The sequence below is a fragment of the Onychostruthus taczanowskii genome, unplaced genomic scaffold, assembly GCF_017590055.1.
Source record: "Onychostruthus taczanowskii isolate IOZ18803 unplaced genomic scaffold, ASM1759005v1 scaffold37, whole genome shotgun sequence".
Classification (NCBI taxonomy): Eukaryota; Metazoa; Chordata; class Aves; order Passeriformes; family Passeridae; genus Onychostruthus; species Onychostruthus taczanowskii.
In genome coordinates, this window is record NW_024501126.1 from 8,954,610 (window position 1) to 8,982,056 (window position 27,447).

The 27,447-nt window shown below is 39.4% G+C and overlaps 1 protein-coding gene across 1 annotated transcript in view; it reads right to left on the reverse strand.

The window, feature by feature from the left end:
• MARCHF11 (membrane associated ring-CH-type finger 11) overlaps positions 1-12,443 on the reverse strand; it is a 33,249-nt gene extending 20,806 nt beyond the window's left edge. The window contains exons 1-3 of the mRNA XM_041411695.1: positions 12,372-12,443; positions 11,146-11,688; positions 10,049-10,204 (exon numbers count right to left, since the gene is read on the reverse strand). Of these exons, the coding sequence (XP_041267629.1) occupies positions 10,049-10,204; positions 11,146-11,688; positions 12,372-12,443 (771 nt within the window). The remainder of the gene's footprint in view (positions 1-10,048; positions 10,205-11,145; positions 11,689-12,371) is intronic.
• Positions 12,444-27,447: the final 15,004 nt, after the last annotated feature.

A 27,447-nucleotide genomic window follows, 5' to 3' on the forward strand; every position in this document is an offset into this window, starting at 1 on the left:
AACTTTAAACTAAAAGAGAGTAGGTTTAGATAAGATATTAGGAAAAAATTCTTTGCAGTGAGAGTAGTGAGATACTGGAACAGGTTGCCCAGAGAAGTGGCGACTCTCGCTGAAAACAGAGAGAGTGACCCTGGGAGAAAGACATGGCTTCACACTTCAGATATGCTAATGCAGGATTGTAGGATATAGAACTGCAGATATTCTAGATGATTTTTAAGTAAACAGGTTGGAAGCCTGTATCTCTGAACCCAAACAAGGAAGGAAGAACTTTGAAGGTTATCTTGAGGACCTGATGCATGACAGTTGTACCATGAAGACAAAGACCCACTTGTGTCACATGATGACCACCAAGACATCTGGAAGTACTTAAACTACTGAAACTGCTTCCTATTCTAAAATAATCTAGACTAGAAGACTGAATTCTTTAGATTTTGTAAGTTTAATTTCTGGGGCTAAGTTCACAGCAATTGTATCAGTGACATCTACAAAAGCAGGAGGGTAAGACCCAGGATAAAGATAAGCTTTTAAAATTCCAACAGCCATAAATACTTTCCACTAGATTTTCCACAATAGATTTTCCATAAATTTCTGAACACAGTCAAGTACATGACATCAATTCTCAGTGGAGAAATTCTGAAGTAGACACATTTCCATAGAACAACCAGCTATTTCACATACTTTCTAGATTTTTAACCAAGGCTATCTGAAGGAAAGAACAGGCTGAATTAGAAAATTTTGAAATCCCTGAGATTATAGGATCATAGAATTTTAAAGTTGCTAAAGATGTCTAAGATCATCAAGTCCAACCGTTGACCTAGTACAATTCCATTCAGCACCAAACCATATTCCCAAGTGCCACATCCACATGCTTTGAACACTTTGAGATATGATGATTTCACTACTTCCCAGGCACCCTGTTTCAATTAGCAATTTTTGCTAATCTCCAATCAAAACCTCCCCAGGCACAACCTGAGGCCATTTCCTCTTGTCCTATTGTTTTTCATTGGGAGTAGAGGCCAAACCCACCTCACTACAACCTCCTTTCAGGTAGTTGTAGAGAACGATGATGCACCCATGAATGCATTTCTACAGGAAGTATTTGAAGGCCCCACTGTTTATACTGGGTAGTGGAGGATATGAAAATCTTTTCCGTAAGTTTGACAGATATCAAAAAAGCATCCGTTATTAATCAAATTTCTATTTGGTGCAAGCATCCAGAAGGCAATGAGATGATATGCAGTACTCTGTAAATGGTGGGTGAGGAGGAAGTCACCCTCCTTATTAAGTCTGAGGAGGATTTTAAGTCAGCTTGTACATCAAAGTGTCCTTTTTGGAAGGTGGCATCAAATGATTTGAGCTTACAATGATTCTTGTGGTCACTAAAGACAGTGGCTATGTGGAGGAACAGTGCTGCAGGTGCAGGAAAAGGCTGAAAGTGTAAGTCTTCCATATTCTATTTCTGTTATTCTGATGTGACTCAGGGAGCTCACATCAGCTGTTACACCCATTCCTTCTACTAAAATTTGCCCTGCTACTCTACTCCTATGAAAGAGAAGCCCTGAAACAGATGAAGACTTTAGTCATTCAAGGAGAAACATAATGTGCTGGGAGTGACCACAAGCTCTAGTAGATTGTAAATTGCAGACTGCTCAGATAAAGCAATGAGAGATACATAAAGTGTTCCATTAAGATGTAGACTCTCAGTCTGTCTGTTCTTGCCCATGGAGCAGAGGGAGCTTCCTCAGCTTGAAAGAAGAGGAAGAATACTGAAGTTTACTCCCATTTTCTTCAGCTACAGCTTCCTGGCTGCCAGTTTAATGGAATTTGCTTTTTCCAAAATATTTGTAGTGCTTGGAATAATATACTTCCAGTGTTAGCAGAGTAGTTAAATGCACATAAAGTTAGCTAGCATTTCATCTTGATGGCAAGGTACATGACTTTGTACCTTCGAAACTGCTAAGGAATTATTTTATTATATCTGTTCTTTGGCCATAAAAGATGACAAAAATGAGCCTTCGCTTAAGAAATAGCCCCCCATTCACTAATATGGTTTGTGAGGGTAACAGTACAACAGTACGGTATATTCCTGTACTGGGAATATGCTCATCACAGAACTGATGAAGTTTAATGCTGCCCTGGAGAAAGACACTGCCAGAAAAATATACAAAAATGCAACACATACACGCAAATAGAGTAGGGAGTAAGGAAACAGCATGTGGCCAAGAATGAGAATACTTATTCTCCACTAGCTTCACTGAAATGTAAACAAAAGGAGGAGAAATTAAAAAAAAAAAAAAAAAAAGAAAAAAAAAAAGAAGAAAAAAACTAAGTAAAAAGGAAAGTTGAAATAAATTAAATAAAGAAGCAAAGAACTCTATGGCAAAAGAGTCATGCAGGCAAAACGCACAATGAGGGTGCTCTGACTCAGACAAGTACTTCAAAGGAACTGGAGTCAAAGTGTTCCTTCACTGTTGCACTGTAGGCATGAAAGAAGGCAGGGCCTACTCTCTGCACACTGCTGAAGCAATAAGAAAGAATTTTCAGAGTGAATACCAAACATCCAATTTGAATATACACATGGGACAAAAAAATTTTAAAATACAAGTGCAATAGGTGAAAAAGCTGTCTCCCCAATACAGCAAATTAAGAAAGAAATAAGTTGGCATGACTGCCAGTCACTGGGATGAAGCGCTGAAGACTTCAGTGAGAACATTCAAAACCAAGAAGTATTAAAAGTAAATTTCAGAATTAATTTAATAAAACTTTCTTTGACAAATTTCAGTTGTGGATAACACTACAGGGACACTTCAGAGTTAACACAGACTGGTAGAGAAGCCAGCATGTATTGACAGTATTTGGGGCTCAAAGCAGGCTACTGCCAAATCGGCATAAGCTAAGGAATCACAGACACACGGTATGAAAGCAGTTCACCATTAACAATTTTTCATATTAAGAAATAGAAGAAGCCTGCTGAAACAACCACTTCTTGGGGCAGTATTTTTCCACTGATCTCTGTTGATAGGAATTAAGGACTTGAATAATTGGGATTTTTGACATATGACAAAAAGACAAAAATTTGTATTGTGAAAACTCAGAAATCTTTGATCACTAAACAAATTTCTAGCAGATCAAGCCATTGGAAAAACACCCAAGCACAGAAAATGACAAAAAAAATCCAGTAACACAAAGGTTCGTGAATGCAGGTCTGACACTTTGAGTATCTTGAGCCTTGCAGTGTTATTCTTAGCAGCACCTATGTGTATGTAGCAATGCTGATTCCTATTCACACCCTTTTCTACTTTTGGATTTTTTTTTAACAATGAAGTCTGTTGCAAATATGTAATTTATGCTTATATTTCCAGCAATAACTATAATTCTATATATTTCCTTTGAAAAACAACCTCACACTCTATCTCATGAAAGACATTCTGCCCCATTAAAATCTTAGGCTGAAGGAATCCACCTTTTTTTCCTTGAAGTAGTTAATTCACTATTTAATATAACAAAATAATGCCACTCTTTAAATCTATATTATATGTCTTACCAGTAGATCAGGATGACACTTGTAATTCAATTATTTCCAAGTACTATTCACAGTTTACACTGCACTGTTTTTCACACTATTCTAGCAGTCAAACTTCCTTGAGCACAATCTACACATCTCACAAAATAAAAACAGAAAGCAATTGTGTTTTTAATAAGCTACAGAAAATAAAAGAGTCACCTACGTACTTTTAATACTATTTTTTTTAAAGTATGCTCTGCTTTTTTTTCTTAATTTTGTATTCTTCTTGATTACCTTAGGATATACTTAGGAGTCAGACTTAGAACTGCTAAACTGTTTGACTTTCTCTGTAATCCCCCATATTCCTTCCTGATGGCTTCAGCTCCCATTTGATGTCTGCTCTGACCTCTTAGGACGAATTTAATTTCTTCTCATAACTTACAAATATGCTTCAGTGTTTGTAGTCAGTATCTAGTATTTTGTTATTAGTTCTTCTCTAACCCTACCCAATTCTCACTGAGATATAGAATCAGTTCCTTTGTTCAACTACTATTCTTTATTATTTCATGACTGTCAGATCATTGGTACTTAAGATATTCTTCCATTCCCTGTTCTCTCTCACATGTTACTAATTATCAATTATATCCATTTTTTTTGAGGTTTATAAAGCTTTGTTCCTCCTTTGCACTGTGATGTCCACTTTGCACTCCTTCAGCTCTGTATGCTAACAGCCAAATATTCAGCTCTGAGTGTGCTAGCAGTGCACCAGTGCTCCGCTTACTTGCTCTGTGAAAAATGTGCTCTCTCATCTGAATGGCCAACCAAATGTTTTTCTCAAGCTAAACTGACCTTTGTCTCCACACATTTTCACCATACCTTTTCACCACCTTTATTTGCCAGTTCTCTACTCCTTTTATTTCAAAGTCTCTCTATGCATTAATTACAAGAAAACAAAGAAAACACAACATGAAATTCATTATCCCATCAGAATTTTCTCTTTGACACCTTCCATGTTCTTGCATTTCTGTTTTTAATTGATGTCCTCTCTTTTATACTCTCTGTACTCTGCATCACTAACACTTGCTTACCCAATTCTCCTTTTCAGTCTCTCATTTACCTTCAGATCCTTAACAGAAAGTAGACAGAAAATGTATTTTGCCTTTTCCACCACAGAAAAAACCCTCAACTGCCCTCTCCAACAGCTCTGCTATCCTTCTGCTTCTAAACTCATTAAGCATGCTACTTAAAACTGATCATAATCACCAGCTACCCAGTGCAGGCACTGAGTCGACTGTGAGTGTATCAGATTAAAAGGTCTATCTAGTCTAGTAAATTCTCTCTAGAAGTGGCCAAAAGCAGATGCTTACCAAAAAAAAAAAAAAAGTGTGAGAAGTACAGCAACTATATCTATGCTGATGACATTAGTTTTCTGTTTCAGATTTCTCTCTCCTGTCAAAACTAAAGCATTACTCTGCTTCTACCACTTTTTGTATGGATTTTACCATTCAATTAGGTTCATTAAAATCTCTAGGATTTTCATGTCCCAGCACAGTTTTGTTGCTCCAAAACACGAATTTGTTCTTGGAATGATCTTAAATTTAAATATCTCTTTTGATCTTCCTGTTCTCAATATTTCTAAAGCTTGCATGTACTTTCTAATTAATATCTAAGACTATTTATACATAAAAAAATTAATTTCTCATCATCACTTTTGTCTTCTGTCTCAATTACTATAACACATCTCTTAAGCTCATGACAAAAGTAATTTTCTCAGCAAGTGCAAAACCGCTTCAAGTGCAATTCCTTTTTTTCCACTAATTTGACCATGTTACTGGCCTTCTTTCTCCACTATGATGGACCCTCTTCTCCATCACATGAAATTAAAATGACTTGATTTGATTTTTTAAGTCCTTCCAGGCATTTATTGAAGTATTAATTACCTTCTAATGACTACTCAGGCATTGAATCTCATTTCCATTCAGTTCATTATACTTGTCTCAGCCAAGTATTTTATTTTCCAACAGCTCTTGCATAGTGCCTTCATATTCAAAGGGTGCCTGCGAAGCTTCATGATTTTCTTTTTAAGAAGCCTCTTAAAACACATCCCATTTGAGATGCCAAAAACTGAATTATTGTTAGAAATGGCTAGCGTACCAGCGGTCTCGGAACCAGCACTAGTGTACCATAGATTTGTTCCTTATCTCTTGTTCAAATTTCTTTGTAAATTGTCCAATATTAGAACGATCCTTTTTGTTCTTTTTTGTCCACTGACATACAGAATAGCACAATGTATTCTTCTGGATCTTCAGTACAGGGAGAGACATTAATAGATTGTTCTTGGTACATTGTGCAGTTTAGAATGTATAATTGGAGATTCCAGCCTTTTCCCTTTCCCCTTCTTAGTTATGCCTAGAAGAACTTAACGCTGTCATTCAGCTGAGCATAGTCATTAGCAAAAGCTTCTACTAAACATTTACTACACAATTTTTTCTGGACACTGACCTCCATACTGAAGTAGCTGAAGAACTTGACTTTTGCACTTTTTAGTGTAACATGCATTCACATACCTGCAGTCTGCTATGCAGTTTTGCTCATGCTTATCTAGTTGATGCCAGTGAGCTTTCTTAAATGAGTGAAGATTACATACATTAACAAAATCTGGAAAAGTGAAACCTTACCTTTTGAAAAGTACCACCTTAATTTTTTCCATTTTAAGAAATCAGGCCTAACAAGTAAGCATTTACTTTTTAAAATAAGTTTTATGATCTTTCTGGTATCAGAAAAGGTGTTGAACTGCTACACAATTAGGTTTTAAATTAGCACATCTATCTACTGTATCACTTTTGGAATAGGTCCATTTCACCAAAGTACCAGAATATAATGTTTTAATGTACAGGATTTATCAAACATCTAACATAACACTACTCTATGACAGACTACACTAACAGTCTAGAAAAGGCTACTCTCTAAATATCTTTACTATTCACTTATAGAAGTGACAGGTTTTAGCACCAAAGTATATATTCTCTACCTCTGCATGATTCTATTCCACTTTTAAACATTAATTCTGAATCTTACAAGAGCACTGGCATTCTTCAATACACATTCATACTTAAGTGCAAGCCCATGAACTAATCTTCTAACAGCATAAAAATTAGATAGCACCAATAAAAATAAAACAATATGTTTATAGTTCTTTTAGGAATATATTTCCTTTAGGAAGGAAATCTGTACAAATTATAACCTTAACAAACTAATAAAAATATTTCTTTTTGCATTTTTTTCTTTTTGTTAATCTCAAATATACTTCCAAATGAGTTTAATTTCCAAGTCATACATTTGAAGTTTCTTTCTCCTTTTTAAGTCCTTCCAAAACTTCCTGCTCAAAGCAGTTTTTATTATAGTTTGAGGGGCAATAAGGGAATTTTCTAGTTATTAACATAGCCCTGCCTATTACTGGATCAAATTCCACCCTGCCAATGGAGCAAGTCCAGCAACATGAATGTGTATTTTCATTAATGGACTAGTGCAAAGTTAAATAAGTCTTTCTGATATGATCCTAAGAAGGATACTGAAAAATTCCAAATCTCTGTTATGCATCATACCAAATGTCATTAACCTGTTTGTGGGCTCATCTTCCACTGCTAGCCCATGGGTTAATTTGGGGTTTTGTTTATGTTTTAAGGTTTATTTCCATAATAAAACCTATGTGTTTCCAGGATTAGATTCTTAAAAGTGAATTATGTAGTAGCTGCTGAATCTCGAACTGGAACACTGACACTGGAAGAATTTCTATCGAAATAGAAATATTCTGTTTCTTGAATGCGCTGCCCCAGGAGACACACTCCTTGAAGATAACTTTGCCTTCCATGAAGCAATGGAAACCACAGAACACGTTAGCTATTAAATGGAATATTCACTTCTATTCCAACATTCTGAACGACATTATAGAAAAACCTCTTCTTTCTTAAGTCTCTACACATTGTAAAGTTCCTTAAATACATGAGATGAAAGCAAACCTGAGGAGCTGTAGTAAATCTGCACAGACCTGAGAGTAAATAGACCAGGTTTGCATAGACCTGGTACAAATTGCATTCACCTGAGAAAAAGCTATTTTTGTTAATAGCACCAGTTTTCTCTCCTATGACACTCTCTACAAAATTCTAATACGTAAAAGACTGGTAGAGACAATTCTGGGACGATGTATGAGGCGGACTACTGGTTGTTGAGAGAGTAAACTACTCCTGTCCAATTACTGTATCTAATGTAATCCAAGAAGTCCTGCTTTTTTGGGAACTTCTAAGTACATTCACTACTTCAGTTCATGATGTTTCAACTTCCTTCTGTATTGAAATGGTGTCACTCAGCTTTTTACCAAAACTAACCAAAAAGTTACCTTAAAACAAGCTTTTGTGTAGTGTAGAAAACTACTCAGAACCAAAAGTTTAAGCCAAGTCAGTTGCTAAAAGTGGCCAATATTATTACAGTCAAGAGTATGGGGGAGTGAGTAAGTGCATTTTAAGACTGATTCCCCCTATAAAATTACGCAGATGACTGCAGTTTGAGACTTCCTTTAAGATTCTGCTACTACAAGAGGAATATTCTGTGTAGGAAACTGAGAAAGGTACTACTGTGTTTCCTCAAAGAGATGGGTGATCTTTTGGGTGTCATGAATTTGACCTCAGGATTATATGTCCAACTTATTATTTGAGTTGCAACTCCATGAAATCTTTCTGTATGCTATTTTGTCAAGAAAGAAAGGACAGACTTAAATGACTTACCTAAAAAATTAAAAACATGGTTAAGAATAAATCAAGTATTAAGCTATTGAATGAGAAACATGAATCTGGTTCCTTTCCCTCCCCCACCTCCAACTCCACCAAAAAGGAAAGAAAAGGCAACAACTAATGCAATGAGTGGCATTTAACTTTTGTCTCTTCAATTTCTTTCTACTTCCCTTGTAAGCTTGACCAAACTTTGTTGCCTACTGTGTCATCTGCTTTGCTTTGCTTTTCCACAGAAACTGAATAGCTGTTCTTCAAACCTGAGCTTGATTCTGCTGTCCACAGATAGGTGTCTAATGACTTTCAGATGTCCTTTAATATCCACTTGGCCTCCATCTGCAGTTCCAGAGTCCCTAATAAGTTCTGTCATATCTGCTATTCTGTGTGCACATTTTGACTACCTTAGGACATGTCAAATAGTACTAGATACCTCTTTGCAGGCAACTGTGTCATGTCTTTGCTGTCTAACAACAATTTTCAGATACTATAATTGCAAACTATTGCTATTGTCATCTTTTCTACGAAAAGGATGAGATTGCTTTGGATATGCAAAAAAGAAAGACTTCTTCAAAGGTTAGAAAAAGTCAAAAGGATTAAACCCCATGCCAAACAATGTCTGTGTAGAAACAGAATCTACCACCTTCATTTTCTGGATTGTTTTACAAATCCTTTACTTTTTTCCATCATAAAGATTCCCTCCAGGAAAGTTTACCAAAACCTTTCCTTTGAGAATTAATGAAGGAAAAAAAATAGAAGTCTACTGGCTCTGAAAGTACTTGCCCATAATCTGAACAGCTGTAAGCAAATACTTCAGATATTCTGTATCCAAGGAATGCTTCTCACGTTCACACAACTGCCATTACCATCCAACCATGTCTTTTCTATAAAACTCCAATCAAACACAGGCACAGAAAAATGACCCGGGTGCTCTGGCCTTTGAGAGCTCTATCATCTCTGAGCTCTTAGGATCAAAACTAAAAAAAGATACAATTATGTTACTAAATGTGCTCCTCAGACGTTATAAAGCATAAGTTCCAAGATGGAATTTAAAGCCTCTAAAGAATTCTGATATGCAAAGTGGTATTAAGGCTTCCCTAAGAGATCTGGTGGAGCTTTAGGTTTCTCCCCCCACCTCTCCCTGAACATGCTACCACTACAATGCTCTAACTCGCATCTCATGTTCTGAGGCTGCTAAAACAGACATGTGGAAAATGTCACTGCATATTTCAGCTCCTGAAACAGCTACAGGTGGACAGAACTTTCAGAGTGCTCTACTGCTCTGAATTGTGCCAAGACTGATAATTCACATCCTTTTATATATTTACAGTAGATGACAGACAACAGAAGCTTTCTTCCCCTCTCCCCTCTGGACCCCAAGTTGAAGAAAGAACAAAATCAACCTCTGAGTGAGTCTTGAACAAACAATAAAGACTTGTTTAAAGTTTAGGAACTTAATCTGGGAGATCCAAGTTTTCTGTCACATCTCAGCATGATTTAACTATTTACAGAATTTACCAACCTCTAAAGACCATTTCTACAACAAACCAAAAACTAGAAGAACATAACAGAACCGAATCACTACACATTTTAGTATGTAACTGGTCTTAAAAACCAACTTCAAGTGGGTGCAAGTGCTAGCTGGTGAGGCATATAGGATCTTCTGCTGCATTTTCCAAAAACCTTGGAAGTAAAAGTAAGAATAATTAAGTTTAAAAAAAATTACTGCAAAGACATACTTTTTTTAAAAAGAAGAAATTACCTGACAAGGCTTTTTCATTTTAATGGCTATAACATGGTATCTGTAACAGCAGAGTTCACAGGTCCATGACCCTCTTTCACTTATCCACTTTAAGAGGCAAAGCTGATGCGTGTATCGTACTGAGCCATCGCAGCGGCAAGGGTTTAACAATTCACCCTGGAAAGGCAATACAGAAACATCAACTTTAAAGGAACCTTTGACGCACATGTACACTCAATACCAAAATCTTTAGGGGTCTGTAACAATGACATGATCTCAATTTCACTATCTGGAAAAGCATTTTTGGCTATGAAATACTCAAAAATGTAACTGTCTTAAAAATAACTAGCTGCTTCTACTGAGAAAAGTCAGCTGTCTACACATGTTCACATACCTATGTGAAACAACTGAAATATTACCATGCATTAAACAACAGTACCATCAGCCATTTCAAATACCTCAAAAGGTACCAAAAGTGGTTGGATGCATTTCTACAACAGCTATTCGAAGTCATCACTCAGAAAGAAATGTGTGATGTCATGATTCCAAGAGAACATTGCCCTTGGAGCACAGCTCTGTGCTGTCCAGCTAGCCAGCTGTCAGCCAGGACCTTAAATAATGTAAGTAATCACTTCCCCCAGTAGTTTGTGTATTATATAAATCAGCTATTCTCTTCTTTCCAACTCCAAGACAAGTTATAAAACGCTAGTTACAGACCCATTGCTGCTATTATGCCAGTAACGTCACGACAGAGATGACACTTGGAGGTCTTCTCAGCATTATCTGTAAGCTAACACTCTCATTTTAAAGTCTAACAGAAACCTGAGAAATTCGTACTGTGTGGAGTCCCTCAGAGGTGAACCAGGGAGCGCGAGCGCCAGAGGACACCCAGCGTGCAAGCCAGACACGGCAAAATCCCTGAATTCTCCCAAAGCTTTGCGCCGGCTCAGGTTCGCCTTAGGCTTTAGCCACAACCAGCCCGCACAGCGGCAGCCGGGGAGGGCGATTCCTGCCGGGGAGCGACGCCGAGATCAGCACCAGGGACAGGGCTCGACCCCGGAGCCGAGGGTGCGAAGGCGTGCGGGGCGCCGGCCGCCCGCCCCGGCGCCGCTGCTCACCTGCTCGGGGCCCTGGAAGCAGATCTTGCAGATGGGGCCGGCCCCGCCGGCGTGGCCGCCGCTGCCGCTCTCGCTGCTGCTGCACACTGAGCGCGTCTCGGGCTTGTCGCCGCCGGCGGCCCCGCTCTCCGAGCCGCCCCTCCGGCCCTCGCCCTCCTCGGGGGTGTCCCCGCTCGCCTCCCCCGCCCCGGCCGAGAGAGGGAGGGAGGGAGAGAGGGAAGGAGGGAGGGAGGCGCGGGTCCGGCACCGGGCACCGCCACCGCCGCCCCCGCCCCGCTCCGCTCCGGGAAAGCCGCCGCCCTCGGCAGCGCCCTGGCGCCTGCCCAGGCGGGCGGAATCCCTGCCCCTTTCCGGGACGAAAATCCCTGTCTGCTCTCCCGCCCGCCCCCCGGCGTTCCTGCCCTCAGCACCGGCTTCCCCCGCGGCCCCTGCCCCGCCCCGCGGGCACACCTTCCCTTCGTGGGCACGTCCTGGCCCCGCTCCCGGCACCCAGTGCTCAGGAGGCTCCTTCAGCACGAGCCCCCAGTGCCGCAGGATTCCGCCCTTCAGGGACACCTACGGATCTTTCTGCTTTATCGGGGGTTTGGCTGCGGGCGGTTGCCGAACGAAGATTCAACAGTTGTTCTTTGGGTGTGAAACAGTAGCTCTCCCAGTCTTCTGTGGCTTTTTTTTTTTTTTTCCCTTTTCTTTAATTCGTTACATCACCTCATTTTCAAAATTAAATCTGCCAAAAGCATAATGATCAAATACCTTCTAAAAAAATCCTCAGCAGTTAGAAATTCTTTAAAGTTTGGCTGGGGCTGCTGAAGGAAAGTAGGTGTGAATTTCAGCATCAAGTATGACACCAGTGCACATTTGATCTCGTGAAGATGACAGCAACTGTCTGTGCAGGGAAGGAGAGAGAAATAAAACCTAAAAAAACAACCAAAAACAATTGCAAAGCCATATGCTTTTCCATAGCCACTTTTAGATCCGAAGTGTGATGAAATCACACAGCTTCCTCATTGGCCATTTATCTGTAGTCTCAAGAGGAGGGAGTACCTGATGAGCTCAGCCAGCGTCTTCACTGGCTGTGTTGTGATAGTAGTGGCTTTCTCGGTGTGGATATTTTGTCAGCAGACCGAAGCAGCACACGAAACCAAAGCAGTGCTCCTCAGCCCATGATCTCACGGCATCAGATGGCTCTCAAGCTCTTCAGAGAGGCTTGCAGAATATATTCCAAACACCTGGTCCGACCTTTTGGCCTGGCTGGAGACCAACTCAGCAATGTGCTGTTGGCAGAAAAGCATCAGACCCATATTGCAGGAGAGTGACATTCAAACCAGTTGGGGTGAGGTGCTGTTAAAGCAATTTCAGCACCCCTAGAGTCTGCATCTATTATGGAGGCCATGCAACAGATATATTAAGGACAAAAAACAACAATGCTATTTACAGTATGGCTCTAAAAAAACACATATTCAGAGGCTGACTTCTCATAGTGGAATAAGAAGTATCATTATAACTTTTCTCATGAGCCACTAATTCTGATTCTCATGAAAAACTATTTTTCTGGCAGCTCTACATTAGCTAAGTTAGTGGTGGCCATTTAGCTTGGCGTTAGAACTAGATGCTCCAATCCTAAAATTACATTTGTTCATAAGGTGGTTGTTAAGTAGGTAAATAACATGGATTCATCCAGATTTGATAATGTAAAGCAAAAAAATGGCACATTAACAGAGACATTTTGATGAATAGCAGATGCTGTGGACTTAGGAAATTTTCTACATATAATTTTTTTCATAGCAATGCAATACCTGAAGGGGTTGGCAGAGAGGCTAAATGAAAGTGAGGACAGAACTAATCAAATAGATTAATTCTAAAGAAAGAAGTGTTGATCATAAAAAAATTATGGGAAAAAAAGAGGGAAGTGTCAGAACAAACAGATGAGTCAAAAATACTGGGTAGAAGAGAATTAAAGCAAAACCAGAAGGAAAAGACAGTGGAACTAAAGGAGTGAAATGAGAAATGAATGCTAAAAAGTTATTCAACCATATCTGAATAATACAGCATGCCCTTGCCATTTGCTGTTTCTGGAGGTTTATGACATTTTTCTTTCCCTTTTGTTTGTCAGCAAAAGTTCAGTAAGTGACATGGCTTTTGGAAAGGCTATAAAAAGAAGATAAAAATGTCAACACAGAAATGGAATGACTTCTTAGTGACAGAAAAAGAAAGAAAAATGCGACTGTAGAGAATAACAGAGTGCTTTAAGAAGGTCAGTCTTTTCTACCTAATCTTGCCTGAAATAAATGTATAACATGACTCTTAAAAGGAAATCCATCTGACATGAATCAGAATAATTTTTTTGTTCACACATATGTAATTATCTTGGAGAGCTGATTGTGAGTGGGTATTTCACAGAAATGAGTTTTTTGATGCATCACCTGTTTGCCGTCTACCAACAGCTACGGGCACGCTGGCCAAAACAGAATTACAAAGGCTAGCGATCCCTGCGCTTCAGAGAGCATTGGAGTTGTTTGGCATGCTGGGGGTGGGAGGAGATGCCAACAAAAGAGCAGAAGGGGTGGAGAACATTCTGTAACACAGCCTCCAACCAAAGCAGCGTTCAGCCTTCTGCTGAGCGAGAGAGGAGGACTGGAGCCAAAATCAAAGATCGAAACAGAAAGAAGAAAATTTTAAAGCAAGAAAGGATAATTCACTTCATAACAGCAGTAGTGTAGGTGGTTGGGAGAAAGCAAAAAAAGAGAAGCTGAAACCAGGAATAATTAATTTGTGATTAAGACAGTGAACTGGAAATTATGGGATTTATATTGGAGCACATTTTGCTATACATTTCTTGAAGAACCTGAAGCAAGTGACCTCAAGTAGGCTGAACAGAGGCGTCTGATTGCCTAAACGCAGGCAGCTCTTTGCACTCCCAGACATGTGTCCAACAGCCTCCAGAGGACTGTGGCTGTCACACCTGCCATCTCTTTTGGGAGCAGTGGGACATACATTCAAACCAGCACGAGACTCCCAGATGTGAGAACATCTCCCTGAGATTGGCTTGTTCTCTACATAAACCTGAAACAATAATGTTCACTTTCTCTGTTCTTGTTCCTACCTCTTCCACTATAATATGCAACATTTTACTGGCAGATTCAGGCCACATTTGTACAGTCTTGATCTTGGCAGAAGTATCTAGGCATTATAACAAGGCAAATAATAACGAACAGTGATACGGATAAAAATAACACCGAAGTAATAAGACTGTGGGACAGTGAAATGAATTGCATTTCCAGCAGGCAATGGAACAGGCAGGAGAAGTACAGCCCCTGAGGGAACAGGTACATTCTTTTCTCCACAACGCCAGATCAGCACTGTGCAATATTTTCCTCCAAATACAATAATGGAAACACATACCAATTCTTTTACCTGAGGAGAATCAGGTGTAGGTAGAACATCCAGGAACAAAAAAATATGAGGAAGTTGTTTGAATGAATGGAGGAGAAATGTTCAGAGAATAAACAGAATAGGGGGTATTGTTTGGTGGTTGTTTGGTTGTTGTTTTTGGTTTTTTTAAATTGTATATCAAGATAAACACTTTATGCAAATATTTATGTATAGAAAAGGTTACACAGGAATAAGGTGTGCAGGTAGCAAACTACTTGGGGGGGTTACAGGAATGGATGCACTGTGTTACCACATGCTGAAAAATCAAACACTGCTCTTCTTTTTTTTTTTTCTCAAAAAATTTCCATAACACATTGACCTGTACCATAAATAGAGGAACAAAACAGCTCAATGATGAGTTTCTTCCTTTTTGCTGCTTCCTGTACCTCTGAGGAAAACAAGACAATACAGTCCTAAAATATTAATAAGGGAGCAAAGGGAGTAATTGCCGGTGTATTACATTCAAAACAAAATACTAATGAGACAGTTGAAAGTTAAGTCTACTTAGATAATAATACAGGCACATCATTCTATTTGCTGACTACCATATGTACACCCCTTTCACAATGCAACTCAGATTGGTGGAGATCACCTGTAAACAAAAATGAGGCATTTTGGCTGTAAGAAGATGTTTAATTTTAAAGATATTTTACATGTTTAAAGGAACATAAAACACGCTCCTGAGTAATAAGGCCATTGCCACATTTCCATGTCCAGCTTTATTACACTAAAAGATCCCTGCAGATGGTTAATAGCCGTGCTAGTGACAGTGGATTATTTGCTGGTTCACTGAGCATGCCTGAGTTTTGTTATGAACACACACACTCATCCTGCGGTGGAAGATTTTACAGTTTTGTCAACCAATTCAAATCTCATGCAGCCAGAAACCACTTGTCCAACAAAAATCTTTATTTTCACACTGCTCTCTTGCATTTTTGGAAATTCATACCTAGTTTCCTATCCAATCCGGCATTGCTCAACACTGATACATCCCTATATAAGCAGAAGCATCTATTCTCAGCAGAAGACTGAGGCGCTTCTCAAATTTCCATACATGTTGGGGCTCTGAGTGCATTTCCCCATTATGGAGGAAACATGGAAATTTTTGGAAATATGAAAATATCCTCTTCCTTCTGTGGCTGGGGATGCTGGGGAAGCCACAGCCCCTTTTTGTGGGAGCTGCTTTTAAGATGAACCTCTGATGTTTGGCCCTGATTGAGCCACAGCTCCCACCAGGCCTGGCCAGTGTCAGCCTCATCCCAGGGCTGTGGCTGATCCCATGCCCAAGGGATGCCCTGCCAGATCCTGCCATCACACACCTGGGGACCTCTCAGCACTCCTGGAACATGCTTTCAGATGCTTACATGGATGATGCCATGAAAGTTCTGATTTTTCATTATAATACATTTTTTTTCTTGAAATACTATCCGTAATTGCTATGTTTTTCTGCTGGAATTTCTGTCTTAATTGCCAGTATGCTGTTTTTTATTGAAGGTGCTGTTTTATTTTTTTTTAACATTTGAAACTACCTATGATTAATTTTTCTCAACCATGGTCTTCCTGTGACATAGAGTCTCCCTTTTGATCATTAACTGTTTGAAAGCATTTTCTTAACATTTTCTCTTGTACCAGTTGATGAGGACAGAAAAAGGCTTAGCATGTATTCCAGAATGAGGTAATTTTTGTTTGCAAATAAATTTAGTTACTTGGTTTATTTTGGAAATAGATCAACTGTCACGAATTCTAGAGGGCGGCATCATTGAGTTCAGTTAATTGAAACAGAAATGACAGAATGTCAATTAGCTTTTCCATTAGATGTTATATGAGCAAAAGCTACTGTACAAGGCCAAAGTGAATTTATTTTAGTATCAGCTGGTCAGATATGTTTACAAAAAAAAAAACAAACAAACAAACAAAAGAACAAAACAAACAAACAAACAAACAAAAACCACACAAAAAAAACCCCACCACCTTTTTTTTTTAAAAAAAACCCGAATATTTTCTTTGTATTTCCTTGTCTATAAACATCAGAATGACTGTAATATGCAGTACAAGCAACACCAAACCTTGAGAAGCAGTGGAGACATTAAAAATAATGTAACAGCTTCCTAAATCCTTTTATTCAGTATGCCTCCAGCCTATGTCTGACAACTTAAAAACCTGCAAACTGTCCAATGTTTGTACCCAGGCAGTGAAATGTGGCTTCTTCTATGGAAACACCTTCTGTGGGGATCTCACCATGAGCTGAACCCTGGTGTGGTCATCTCTGCAGTACACACAGGGCAGGGTGAGAACTTCACAACAGAGACTTTGTGATGGTAGGAACTGGAGCTTGTCATAGTTATACCATGATGTCAAAATTCAAGTCCAGATACCCATTAAGTGAGAATGAATTTTTCTTGATAAACCAAACCACAGAGGGCAACTAAGTAGGTATTTTGCTGACATCCTTTACTTATGTGGTGAAAATAAAAGTATGCTGACATACTTATTTATGTGGTGAAAGGAAAAGGGCATCCACTCAGGTCTGAGATGTTCATTCCTGGCTGAAGAAGCACTGCTCTGGTTATTTGTCATACCACAGGTAGGTCTGTTTTGTCTTCAAGGGTTTAGTCTCAACTAAAAATTAAAAATACAAGCCCCTGTTATTTGAACAAAAGACCAAGTCCTCCACTCTTGATGCAGCAGCAGTTGTTGCAGCCTGCGTGATCTCAGCCATAGAACGTGTCACAGTTAAGATGAATCAGCGTAACTTACAGAATTACCTAATCTAGCATTTTCTGAGAAACTGTGGCAGAAAAAATGCAAGCTGACAGATTTTGCTCTGGTTGGACTGAGAGTTTCCCAGCTCTGCCAGAAGTGACCCAAGGAAGTTGTCAGTTATCTGTTATTTAACTTCTAAAAAAGTGAAGAGCTCCTGCAGAAAGAGACTTTCCTTCCTAAAAGTTCCAAAACATTAGTGAGATTCAATAGAAGAGCTGGAGATAGACTTTATAATTTCAAGGTTGCAGCTTGAGTGTGTTTTTCTGTGAAATAATCGCTTGTCCTCTTTATCTGTCTACCCCCCAGCCCTCTCAAAAATAATTAAAAGACGAAGAAGAAAATGCTATTTCATGAGATTGCCCATGTGTGCTGGGAGCCAAAGTTCTCCTTCTTGTGATAAATTTGTAGGAAAATATATAACAGTCACCATGGGCCACATTGGATTAGATTATTAAGGTGTTACATCACTGAAGGAGATCTAGTTCTTACAAAATCCACTGTATTTGCTAATTAAATAATCTTATTTCAGGAAGATTTGTTTTGGAAAGCTATATAAACCAGAAGTGACATCTTCTGTGCTTCTTAAAGGGGAAACAGTATTTTCTCACTCCATTCTCACTGGTCCCAGATTCCTGCCAGATGACTGAGATGCTGGCTAAGCTGATTATTTAGGGTTTTTTTAAGTTCATTTTCTTCCCCTGAAGACCCTTGTAAAAATGCTAGGTAATGCAGGACCATGTTATCTGGTGTGGGAAAGGAAAAGAAAATTATTAGTGGAAGCCCATGAGCGTTTAATCAAGGTCTGAAATCTGTAGTAAAGGAAATGTAGGATTTTCTGTACCTTGCTAGGAGTTGATTCCTGGAGGTGGGTGTTGAGTAGGGGTTTATGCAAACTCAAGGATAGTTTTTAGGAAAGATTCTTTATTTATGGCTCTATGATATTTTGCAAGCAAGGTAGGACAGGGCAGGGGCAGAAAAGGGAACCATGGAGATGCCTGCAGTGCAGTAAAACCCAGGGCTGGCCTGTGGCAGGGATCTCTGTCTTTCATTGACATGACATCCCAACACACCAAGTACACAAAGGGTTGAGCACAAATCCATGGGGTACCTGCTTCCTACGCTGCACACTGTTCACTAGGAAAGCATGTTAGTGAAGAATGTTCTCACTACCAGATGTAGCTTCACACTTAGAGCTTACAAGGCCACTGAACTTGCTGCAAACTTGAACCTGAACACTCAGTTGAATAAAATCTCCTGCAGAGATGAAGGCACGTGTATTGACATGTGACTCTTTGAAGAATGGCTGCAGGAAAAGGATAGACTGCGGGATTGTCCTGCAACCAGTTTGAATAGTCCCTGACTGTTAAAACTGCAAAATATAACATTCCTGAGTTATTTTGGACAGTGTGGAGGCACTGGGGCAGGAGTGACTTCAGCCTCAGTGGCAGACACTTCAGTGAAAACTTTAAGTGTGCTCATCTGAAATCTGTGTCCTCTGGATGCAAGCTATGATTGCATTCACACCGAACTTGCAGACATGCCATAGGACCTGTAGGAAATCTGTGCCTTTTTAGGGTAGCATCTGGAGATGTGGAGATCAGACAGAGTACCTAAGGGCATTCAAAAAGGCACCAAATGTGCATGCAAATACAAAAAAGCTTAATCAGTCACCTCAGAAATAGGAGTGGGGCCAAGTCAGACTGCATTTAAGTGCATCTCAGCCTCTCACTTTTTCCTTAGGCTTCTGAAGAACTAAAGCATTACCACTCCCACTTTTTGTCATGGTTCCTCTTCTGCCTCTGTCATTTGGAGTGGTGATGGTGAAGAAACAGATACATGGAAAATGCAACTTGGATGAAGAGATCCTGGATACAACTTCAAAATTTTCCTAGATTAGGCCTATGCTAATCATGAATATACAATTAGTGAATTTGACCCTTGTTCTCCTGGTAACAAACTTTTCTTTCTGGAACAATTGCTTAGAACAGCAAGTAATTACTTTCTTCTGTACATTTGATTGCTAATTTCTAACCAGAACAATAAAAAACAAGTAACTTCTCTTCCAGTCCTCACATTATAATTTTATTCCTGCTGCCAAAGTGTGCCTGGCTGCTGCTTTGTATATTTGATGTGCAGCTGTGGTAGGAAGCCACAAATAGCAGCATGGCATCTTGAAGAGCTGTGCTGCCAAGGTTAAAAGGAGCCTGCAGGACATCTCTCCTCAAGGATCCATCCTATTTGGAAAATAGCAAATCATGTTGTGGTGTGGAAGATGCAGAATTAACTAAAAAAGTGTTCTTTTTCCAACCTTCTCCATTGCAGGAAAGAAGGTGGCTTTTGGCCAGCACACACTACAGAAATGGGTGCCCTTTCTCACTGGCTTGGAAGGCTGCCACCGGCTGCTCTGACTGCGTTACATATTTATGGAGGCATGGAGCAGGAGGGAAGTATTATACCATAGATGGCTGTTTGGTTTTTTTTCACCTGATGTAGTAAATGAAGGATACTTACAAAGCAATCAATCTGTAGGATGCCTCAGGATTAATTAAAACACTTTTTTTCATCATTTACAGTAAGCATGTGCCTTTTACACTCAAGAGAGGAAGGAGAGCATCCTGAAATTGTGCACAGTATAAATTAATTGCTACCTTTTTTTGAATTAAAATACACGAATATGCATGGATGGCTGTGTCTGTCTTCAGGTGAAATAGGGCAGCTTTTGTAAAGCTTCCATGACTGGCTGTGAACTTTTCAAATTCTGCATGTCCCAGAGACTCCTAGCTCTTTTTAGCCAAATGCTGGAAGCATAACACTACTTGAAAGATAAACCTGGGTGTTTAATTAAAATGTGAATAAAGATATTTGAATGTGTTACCTTAAATTTCATCCCTGAATCTATTTTCTTCTCAGAGATGGTTCTCCTGATAGCATTACCTCTTTTGAAATTGGTCTGTCCTTTATTTATAATACACGTTCCCAGCTCTCTCTTGATAATATTGCAATGAATCATTCAGAGAGTGGGGTGAGTTAGATGATCTTGTCCAAAGTGAAAAGTAACATTCTGTGATTTTTATATTTTTATGTCTGGACCATGTTCCTCTGAATGACAAGAAAAAGGAGTTTTACCATCTTTAATAAGAAATGTTCCCTTGCAAAGCATACACAATTTGCAATGTTACACAGCTGATGCACATATGAGAACATTAATTAGTGCTTTAAAGCTGTAGGTCCTGGGAGCAAAGATCATCAGTCAAACTAACTGATCTTTCTGCCTATTTATGTACTTTATCTTCTCATGCCCATATACGTTCACTAGTAAGTTTGATATCAAACAACAACAACAAAAAATCATGCATACATTCTTGTCCAGCTGAATGCCGTTATTGAATTTTTATCAAATTTGATATTGTGTTCTGAATAAACATGAAACTGCAGCATAAAAATCTCTAGGGGATTCTGAGGCAAGAAAATGATCAGAAGCCTGTAGTAATTTGAGATGTTCATAGGAACATAGGTCTCAACAAGCCAGAAAAGATCAAGAGTCCAAATGATGAAATGTCCTGCCTCCTGCAATGGTCTGTAATTAAATTTCAAAGAAAGTTCGCATGGCCTATTTACATGCGGAGTAAAGCCTACCTGAAATTTGTGTTTCAAGTCCTAGTCCCAGGGGTGTTCAGCTTGTGCCCTAAAGCATTTGATTTGCTTTCCTAAATCATTCTAATATGAGTTTGCTCTTCTTATTGCCCACCCCCCACTGCTCCTTTAATCTAATTTTTGATACTTAGGAGAGACATCAATCCAAAAAATGAGATTCTTTTAGCTAAGTGTTTCCACATTATTTCCCCATATTTTTTTCATTAATACACTGGTTTCACTGTAGGACATGAAAAATTCTAATGACATTGAGCTTAATTTCTGTTACTTTTTCTCAAGGGATCTTCATTGTAATCTGTATCACTACTATTACTGCCTTAAGTAATAACTAAAAGAGGTCATGTTCCAGGTTAATAGCCTGCAGCTGCAATGGAGAGAAGTCTGCAGTAATAAATGCAGCTATCCAAATAAACTAGATATAGCTAAAAGTGCTATCCACTGATAGGAAGTATTTTCACACAGATGTTGACGTTAATCTGAAGTGCCAGTTCATTTCACTCTGCTTGAGTTTATTGTATTTGCAGCTACACTGAAAAAAAGAAATAGGCTATGGAAACAAGTTGACCAAATAATTCATTCAAGCTGAGGAGTTTCTGAAGGTGCCCAGCTGGAGAGAAAGGTGTCCAAAGCAATGATTCACAGGGGCTTTCAGTAATCTTGACAGCCTTCACTTCACATGCTTTTATACTCACTGTCGAAACTGACTTTGTGAAGACTTCTTTGCCTGTATGTTTGATGGAAAAGAAATCACAAATCCTATATTGCCTTCAACAATACTTTCAGATTTTTAATAGGGACACTGACAGTGTCCAAAATTATGTTATGCTCAGTACTTGTAGAGTTCAGTAGTCAGATTCAAGTCCCTTTCCTGTCAAACCTAATAGTCAAATATCTGCATACATATGCTCAGCTATCAGGAGGGGACTTACAGTGAGAACTTGACGGACACAAGGGATTGTCCTCCTATATATAACATGTTCAGTCCAAACAGTCTCACACACCCTATCTTGCACCTTCACAATTCATTACTATAACTCAAATACTATTTGCAGCCAGCTGACAGATCTGTCTTGTTCTTTTTACTTCCTTACAGAAATTATTTAAGAGACACAAAAATATTATTGTCTTCCACCAAAAAAATATACCAAAATGACCCCAATTTTGAAATTGGCATTATCCCCTTTGGCAAATGTTGGTAAGGAGCAAACACTACAAGAGCCTGTTTTTGTGGCATGCTGAGTAATCAAGCAAGCAAGGATGGGGACTAACACAATAAGTGAGATTTTATTCAAGTACAGATGAGCATTCCCATTGTCTGAGAAGTTCAGAAATGCAGCAGAGAGAATAAGATATCAAGAGTATCATTTTCCTGGGCAAAGCACATACAATTGCATACAATAGTGGATTAAAATAATTTTATCTGGCACAGAAATTAACACATATGGCATTGCAAATTCCCCTTGCCCCCAAGATCCCAGTGTAATCTTATTTATATGAGTACATTCTGGTTGTACAAACTAGCCTGTCAATCTCCAGGACTTTCACCATATGGAAAAAATCACTTAGAACTACAGATGTTGCACAGAGCAGAAATGATGAGAACGGCAGAGTGCACATTTTGAAAGTTAAAGGTGCAATGGTGGCATTTCCAAAGTACCCTCTGTTTGGTATTCCTCAGTCCATAGATAAATGAAACTCAGTGTGGCTCCATGGACTTTTCCATTATCAGACAGCTGATTGACTTACTACTATTAATTAGCTTGGTTAGTGGAGTGGTCAGTGCCAAGGCAAGGATGGCACCATTGTGTCCTAGAACACATCTTGAACTGGCTGATGAAATCTCAGAGCTATTAAAAATCACTTTTGACAATTTATGGATAATAGGAGGTATTTCACCCAATGGGAAGAGTAAACATGTTGAGAGCTTTAAAAAGACAGGAAGAAAATGTAACCAATCAGCAAAGCTTCTGTTTCTGGAAATAGAAGTAATGGAACAAGTAACTATTGGACTACCTGGAGGAAAACACACAGAGAGTAAAAAACCATGTAACTTTGTGTGTCTTTGAGAATGGATTATATCAGAATAATCTACTTTTATTCTATAATGGGTAACAGATGCTGCAGACAAAGGAAAAGCAATTGTTATTGTATTATTTTACTTTAGAAAGGCTTTTGTTGGTGGTGGTCATGACATTCATCTTAGCAAAATAGAACACGTGATGTAGATGAGCCTAGAACAGAGCAGTCACAACCCACATTGGAAAAAGAGACAAAGAGATTACTGGGGTGCACAGTCAGTGTGGGTGTTTGTTTGCAGTGGGTTCTATGAAAGTCCAGCAGTATTCAAGTGATACGCTGCAGCAAGATACTGCAAATCAGTTCTCTGGGAAATCTTTCCTGGTAAGGTTGAGAATAAAGATTCTAAATGCTTCTCAGGCAAGTGACACTCTCCTTAACTGAGTTTTTAAATAACAAACTAGGAAAAAAGCATGCTGAAAGTATACAGGTAAGATGCTGACTATTGTAATCACTCAACATCCATTTTAAGTGTCTGCTTTGATACTCACAGATGTGAACAAATACATCTTGGACACTCTTCAAGGTTCATTAACTCAAAGCTCTAACTAACCATAAAAACAAGACAAATATAAACTAATGTGAAGTCCCTGTACATGCCTCTGTTTCAGTTTTCCAGTTTCTATGAGCTGTTTAAAGTCTCTTTAAGGGTTTCTAGAGTTGACAGCTTCTAATGCACTCATGGAGTTTCCAAGGCTCTCATCAACCTGCTTGTAGTCTCAAGCTGACAACAAGCAGCATTATTGAAATCTACAGTGTAGTCATGTGTAAAAAAGTATTTATTTTTGTTTAATTTTAAACCTTCTGCTCAATACTTTCACTGAAGTATTTAAACACTCTCATACAGAGTGAGTAATAGAGGCATGACTTACAGCAGGCAGAGGCACAGGAGTTACTGTTACTTACCCAGACTGACAAGGAGAGGAGTTCCTTTGTGTTGTTTTTGTTCAGCCTTTCAAGAAACCTAAGTGCACACATGATGGCAAATGTCTCAGTGTCAGCTAGAATTAGCCCTAATTTTTCAGTCTCACTGTTTGCATTTCTTACTCTTGTGTCTCACAGTTCTTGGTCCAGTGTTTGTTGAAATCAAGGAATTACTGTTCTATGTGGCAGCTCCCTTCCTGCCTGCACTCCTGGGTCTTTGCAGAGGAAACCAAACACACAGGACAGGAAAGATATCACCCATGGCTCATCTTGATAGGGAATGGGGTTACTCCTGAGGAGTTCACCTTGTATACCTTCCCCACATTGTCAGCACCAGTCTTTGTGAGGTGATGTAAGCACACCTGCCACATGAGACAGCACAGTCTATGTGGCCAGAAGCCTTCCATCAGCTACAGAGAGCAGTGCCTGCAGTGTAGCCAGAGCCATATCTTTTGCTCACAACACATAAGTTTGCCACATCTCTTTGCATGTTTTGTACCTTGGCTTCATTGTACATCTAGATTAAACCAGTGGGTCTCACAATGGCACAAATACTTCTGTACATCCCCGGGAATGCCCTGTTTCACAATGCTAAGCTGGTGCACAAAAGAGTGGCTGTGCAGCTGCACATTATCATGTCTTGCAAGTAATTTCAGCAGAGCTGTACAATGGACTTCGGGCCGAGCCTCAGCCCAGGGTTTTGCTGCTGTGCCAGACTACGTGAGGCAGACATTCAATCAGTAATGCTTTGCCAGAGGCTGATATCACTCAATGTACTTTCACAAACCTTGAATTATGACAATGCGTGGCAGATGTAGGACTGATCCTCTTTACATTTGCCATAACTTTTAGCTAAGTACTAATAAACCACCATCATAATATCAAAATTTTACATTCCAGAAATTCTTTCCTGCTTGTAGGAATGTGGTGTTATAATAATTATAACAATATGCAATAATGCATAAATAGTCTTTACTTCTTTTTAAAAAGCTAAATTTTGCCACTACTTCAATGAGTAGATGCTTCTCTAACAATGGTCCTCTTTGGCTTCATTTTCATGATTTTTTGTTAATACTGATGGAAAAAAACATGACTCAACTAGCTTAGGAATATAAGATCACCTGGACCACTATAATTGGTAAGAAACTTAAGTTTATTGGAAAAACTATAATCAAGATTAGGTATCAATATAGAATTTCTCCAAGGTAATATACACTGAGAATCTCAATGTTACTGACATTGAGGAAAATTGCATCTTTCATTGTTGCTGCATCCTTGGACACGAGTGTTGTGGAAGGGTCCCTTATAGGTAGAAGAGGTTTTCCTGCACATGTGTAACATGGCTGGGTGGAATGCTGAAGATCCTGCAGCACTGGATGGATACCCAACTCTTAGGCATTATGCCATAAAATCAGGTATTTCAGCCTAGCAGCATGAAATCATTAAAAAGACATTACATTAGTTCAATTGTTTTGGATCAGCTCTTCTTGTTAATCATCATCTGACTACACCAGGACTATCCATGTAAGAGTCTGCAGGATCTGCTTTATACAGCTCCTGCAGGACTAACCCTTTGAAGACTGCTGTTGTCAAATGCTGTTCCCAGACAACATGGAATAATTCAGGGAGAAATTATGGATGAATGCCAAATGACATAAACATGAAGTATCAATGATGTTTTATTTTAGTCTTTGAACCATGTGTTAATTGCAAAAAGATGTGTAAAACTGGTGAAAATATAGAAAATGCAGTCTGGTGGGCTATTCTGTACACTGATAAAATCTATATAGAACTAAGACATGTGTCTCCATTTAATCTTCTAATTGCCAAAGGCAGTTCATAGGGCCTCTCCAGTTCTCTTCACTCCTCTCCCAAAATTCATGGGCGGAAAAACCTGGCATGCTTGCTTTCTCTTCTGTCAGTTAGAGAAAGGCTTGTGGAACTTTCATGTTATGATTGGCTATATAATCTGACGTTACACAAAGCTACAACAGTTATTAATGCTAGAAGAATGTTCTACTGTCAAATTTTGTCCTAATTGAACTATGGATGTTGATATGTCAAAGTGCAAGGGTGAGTTCTTCCCATTTGACACATTTGTATCAAAAGACTTGGATCTAAAAGCTACCATTCTGGCCTGGCAGTATTTTACACAGGCAGCAAGGACTGCTGTAAGGAGGTAAGCTGGGTCTGTACTCTGCCTTCATAAGTCCTTCACCTGGGAAGTTTTCTCCCAGTTTTAGGATAACTGAAAATTAATATGGTAATGAAGATAAAATCGGGTATCTAAGCCCACCTGAGCTGAACAAGGTGCAGAGCAGGGAACATCTGGAGCAAAATTTAAAAATTTCATTTTCTCCTCAATTTAGTCCTGTTAATCATCTCACTGGAAAAGGTCTTCCCATGTTTGCAGGATTTTTTTCTTTAAACCACTGTACCACTGACCCTTTGAAATCCATTGTTGTTAAACATGGTTTCAGATGATTATGAAGGATTTGCCTGGGCAAACACTGGGGGCTTTTTAATAAAAAAAGTCTTGTATCTTCCTCATCCTGTATTTAAGTTCTAAGACCTGCTGCCACCTTCTCTAGTGCTGCTTCTACAGCATCTCCTACAAGTCTTTCTTTTCTCTGGCACTTGCTGCTTCCTTTGATACACTTTTGTAGTCAATATGGTGAACAAATGGCCAGTCTGAAGGCAGTGAGCCCCAGGGGATCACTAAAGCATTCAGACAGTGCTGTTTGGGAAGGTGTACAGAAGTGGCATCTGATCTCATGAAACCACCCACATGAGAAATATTTCTCAGTAGTCCTTGTGGACAGGCTATATCTATAGAGTTCTTTCTGTCTCCCTTTAGAGCTGCTGACAGTAATTTTGACCTCTCACAGGCTCTTACACTATTCATTTTCACTTCAAGAACCAAGTGATTTAGTGTCTAGTACACAGAGATGTTCTTGCAGTCTTAGATCTCCTCCCCCCTCTCATTCTGCCTCCCTTGATGGGCCCTCAAGCAGAATTCACTTGCACAAATGAGATTGAAACCAAGGGACTGTTTGGGGATCCTAACTACGCCTATGTCAACCTGGCCTGGGATTCTCACTGAGTCACTGAAGGGCTGAGGTTGGAAGGGTCCTCTGCAGGTCCTTTGGTCAAATCTCTGCCGCTCAAGCAAGTGACACGCAGAGCTGCCTGCCCAGGACTATGTCCAGACAGCTTTTGAGTATCTCCAAGGATGGAGACTCCACATCCCTCCTGGACAGTCTGTGCCTGTGCTTGGTGACCTTCACAGTACAAAAGTGTTTCTTGATGTTCAGAGGGAACCTCTTGTATTTTAGTAGATGCCCATTGCCTCTGGTTCTCTCACTGGGCACCACTGAAGAGAGCCTGGCTCCGTCCTCTGTGCACCCTCCCTTTGGATACTAACCACATTGATAAAATCCCCCTGAGCCTTCTCTT